Raw genomic sequence first — 4,315 nt, forward strand, 5'->3', positions numbered from 1 at the left:
TCCAAGGATACATTTTCTAACTACTTAAGAAATCTATTTTTATTCCTGTATCAGACCACCTCTAAACTGATGCTATAAGAGATGGCTTGCGTCCTTGGTCAATTTTCTCCCCAGTCTTACCTATTCCCAACAAGACTAATGAGGGCAATGCAACCTCCCATTCTCCAGAATGATAAGGTTCAAGACTGTTTTCACCTAACAGCCTGTTTCAGTGGTGTACGGCATGTGGTGGGAAACTCTGAAAGGTAATATAGTTCATGGCCATATAGGACTTTGCATATAGAAGCCTGATGGGCTAAGACCACACCTACCTACCTCCCCTCTATTTGTCTGTTATCATTTTCTGCCCTAAAGATCCTGTACTCCCTGCAGTTTACTTCCAAAGACCTCATGTATCAGTTGGCTCTCAAACTGAAAGACATCTCTCATCAAGCCTGATTTGGTTCCTGTATCAGGCAGTAAGTGTTCTATAGGCTGGACCTCAAAGAAAACTGCAGCTCCCACCTGGACTATTTGTAGGAAAACAGAGCGTCCTTTAGGTCTTGGCGACAAAAGAACAAAAACTGTCAGATGGCCAGGAGCAGGAGGCCTGTGAAGTATGCCTGCCCAGGCGTGGAAGCGTAACGGTGAGCTGTTTGCTGCTGTGACTCACTATCCATTTCTTATATGTGTAGGATTATTGCCTTGTTCTGTTCAGATTGCTTTAACAAAATACCATAAACTGGTCTAGAATTTTTATGATTTCAAGTCTCATATTTAAGTCTTTAGTCCATCTTGAGTTAATTTTTGTATATGGTGAGATATAGGAATCATATTTCATTCTTCTACATGTTCCCCTGGGTAATATAAGCCAAACACAAATCCCGCAGCTACTAGTCTATGTGGCTCTCTCCTGCAAGAACCACCTCCTAGCTGGAAGCCAATAGGCACAGCCTATTACAACATCTGCTGGCAAAATAACACAACATTTGGGAAGGAGAAAACTTTTGTCTTATCTCAGCTAACACCATACCCATATCACCCCAGCTAATTAGAAGGTGTTGAGTGTGTTCACAAACCCAGTACATTGCTAGTACAGTTGGCATTTGAGGAAATCACCGCACTAAGCCTATTTACAACCGAGTAAATCTTACAGAGTCTATATCACTCTCTTGCCACCCCCATCAGAGATTGTGCTTGCATTTGCTGCTGGGAGACCAGAGGACAGTTAGGCCCACTCAACATTGCCCTCCTTTGTAGCAAAGAGTGGAACCCAAACACTGTACATCCCTCAGACCTTCCCACAGCCCGAGGCATCAGAGATTTCCAGTTGGCTGACAAAGATGTCAATCATCAATAATCCTCAGAAGGAAGAGCCAATATTACAGGTGAATAATCATAGGCCAAATGGACTGTTAAAGAGAGAGCAATGGAGCTTATTGGTCAATTCATAAGAAGAATCTACAACTCACAAACACGCACACACACACATACACACACACACACACACAAATAAAGTAAAAAGAAGCTGGCAGGGGTAAAACCCTGAGAGACTTAGTAATCCATGGAAAGGACACGTAGGAGTGTTCTTAGCCTCTCTACCCAATTTGGCAGGCTACTGGGATCTGAAGCCAAGGTGACCTTCTTTACCTTCATGAGCACAAGTACTGGAGTGGGCTGTGGTTTTGAGACTTCTCAAGAACATTACCTTGTTCACACAAGTTCCCTTTCCTTTTCCTTTGGATCTGAGCTCTTTTTAACTGTTTTAGTAGAATTCACTAGTGAAGTAGTCTTGAGCTGGAACTTTGTTTTTGGTGGGGGGTAGTTCTTGATTACTAATTCAAATACTTTACTTATTGTAGGTGTATTCACACTTTCAGTCTATGAGAACTTTATTCGATTAGTCCCTTAGCCTTGGCATTTGCATTACCCCTACTCTTCTTTATCCAATATAGGCAGTTAATGCCTCACGTTTTTGTATTAATAATTGCCATTCCTCTTCACTTTGTATTTTCCTATTTATTCCTGAACTTATTCCTTAGAATAAGTTGCCTGTTGCCTCCCATCTGGATTACAAGTTTGTTAGACCTGTCTTGTCTTTGTGAACTCATTATCCTTCACTATATTTCATTCTTGGTTTTGTTGACATATTTGTTTTACACATTTCAGCTTTGTAATGAATACAAAGCTTTGTAATGAATAGGTGATACTGAGTCTTTGTAAATTTTCGACAGAAGAAAATTGCAAACTCTTGATTCAAGAGTGTAATACTTTTCATGATATGGCCCTAATTTACCTATATTTACAAACTAAAACTGTGTTCACTTACAAATAATAAAAAAATCATAAAAATGAATGTGTTAGGCTGTTATTGAATTGCTACAAAGAAATATCTGAGGTCAGACAACTTGTAAGAAAATGAGGCCCAATTGGCTCACAGTTTTACAGGCTGTACAAGCATGATGCTGGCATCTGCTCAGCTTCTGCAGAGTCCTCAGGGAGTATTTGCTCATAGCAGAAGGCAAAGCAGGAACAGACACATCATATGGCAAAAGGAGAAGCAAGTTGGAGAAACAGTTTTAATCAACCAGATCTTATGTGAACTCACTTATTATCAGGATAGCATCAAGGGAAATAGCGTTCATGAGAAACCTACCCCCATGATCCAATCACCTCTCACCAGCTCCCACCTACAACACTGGGGATTAAGTTTCAACAAAAGATTTGAGAGAGATAAATATTTATTATCCAAACTATATCAAGAGCTTAATCAAATAGTTGGCTTATATATCTCAAATACAATAAGTCTTATGGTGGGCTAGAATAGAAATAATATGGTAGCCCTTAAGCATGAGAAAGTCAAGTGCCTTCTTTCTTTTTGTTTACCATGTTTAGTATAGAAGTCTTCATTACTATGATCAAATGCTCATGTCAAAGATGATGTCAATCCTACCTCCCCTTTCACATTCATGTTTTGAATAATAAGGAGAAAATAGAAGATTCATGTTCTGGTTTGAATGAATCCTCTACAGTTCATGTGCTAAAAGTGAATGCCCAATGCAATAGTGTTGGTGGGTGCAGCCTAACAAAACATGAGTACGTCATCAGTGTTCTGCCCTTGTAAATATACTCATGTTGTTATTGCAAGAGTGGGGTAGTTCTTGACAGCTTGTTATAAATATGAGTGTGCCCCCACCCCTTGCTCTTACTCTTACCCTTTCTTGCCCTTCTACTTTTTGCCATGTGATGAAGTAGCAAGAAGGCCATTGCCAGAAGCCACTGCCATGCTCTTGGACTTCCCAGCCTTCAGAATCATCAGAAATAAATTTCTTTTCTTTATAAATTACCAAGTCTATAGTATTATGTTATATAGCACAAATTGAACTAAGACAGGGCATCAGTATACTTCTGCTTTTATTTCTGGGGAAAGAAATACTCTGTGTGACTAACCTAAGCAGCAAATGATTTCATGAATGGAACTTGTACGTCTGTCAGGAAATAAAGTTTGAGTTAACTGATCTGCAGTTTCTGCCATACCATACAATTGCTTTTTCTAATACCGTACTGTCCAGTATCTCTTTTGGCTAACTTTATAACATAGTATGTTTTTTAAAATTTAGTGTATTTAGATATACTGGCACATAATTTGTCAGATAATTGCATGAAATCATTTCTAGGAAAAGGACAACCAACAGTCAGAATTCACTATTGAAAACTTGGTTGGCACTGTAGCTGATCAATTTATTGCTGGAACAGAGACAACAAGCACCACTCTGAGATATGGACTCCTGCTCCTGCTGAAGCACCCAGAGGTCACAGGTAGGACCACAGATGATGAACAAAGTGAATTTTAGAACAATGCTGAGAAGATGGTGCCAGTGTCCTCCACCTTGTTTCTCTCTGAGAAGCTTCATTCTTTAAATTTCTGTGTCATCAGCTGGTATCTGTCTAAATTTCATGACATGATTAAAAAGAACATCTTTGCACAATGGAGGAGGATGACTGAGATCAGTAAAAGCAATATGGCAGTAGCAAAATAAATAAAGCCCTGATGAAGTATCTAGATTTCAGCAGAGGTAATTTGTGGTAGGGAGAACCAGTATAAGTTGGTCTAGCAGTGAATGTTGGTTTTATTATGAAAAGTCCACTTTGAACAGTAGGTTCATTCTTGAAGGTATCTTTTCTCGTTTTGAAAATTCCATGTTCTAATGCTGGGGTAGGGAGATGAAAACAATCTTTATTGAAGCATAAATGGAAATTCTAGAATTGTACTGAGGCATCCTGAGATAAATTCCAGTCTGGGAAGTAATCTAAAAGTTAGGCTCCTAAGAAAGGT

At 39.2% G+C, this 4,315-nt stretch overlaps 1 protein-coding gene across 1 annotated transcript in view; it reads left to right on the plus strand.

The window, feature by feature from the left end:
* The first annotated feature begins 223 nt into the window (after positions 1–223).
* The window catches only part of LOC105535381 (cytochrome P450 2C20-like), an 11,147-nt gene continuing 7,055 nt past the window's right edge, over positions 224–4,315 (plus strand). The window contains exons 1-3 of the mRNA XM_011974450.1: positions 224–245; positions 373–458; positions 3,657–3,798. Of these exons, the coding sequence (XP_011829840.1) occupies positions 224–245; positions 373–458; positions 3,657–3,798 (250 nt within the window). The remainder of the gene's footprint in view (positions 246–372; positions 459–3,656; positions 3,799–4,315) is intronic.

Source organism: Mandrillus leucophaeus, unplaced genomic scaffold (assembly GCF_000951045.1).
Source record: "Mandrillus leucophaeus isolate KB7577 unplaced genomic scaffold, Mleu.le_1.0 Scaffold1452, whole genome shotgun sequence".
Lineage (NCBI taxonomy): Eukaryota > Metazoa > Chordata > Mammalia > Primates > Cercopithecidae > Mandrillus > Mandrillus leucophaeus.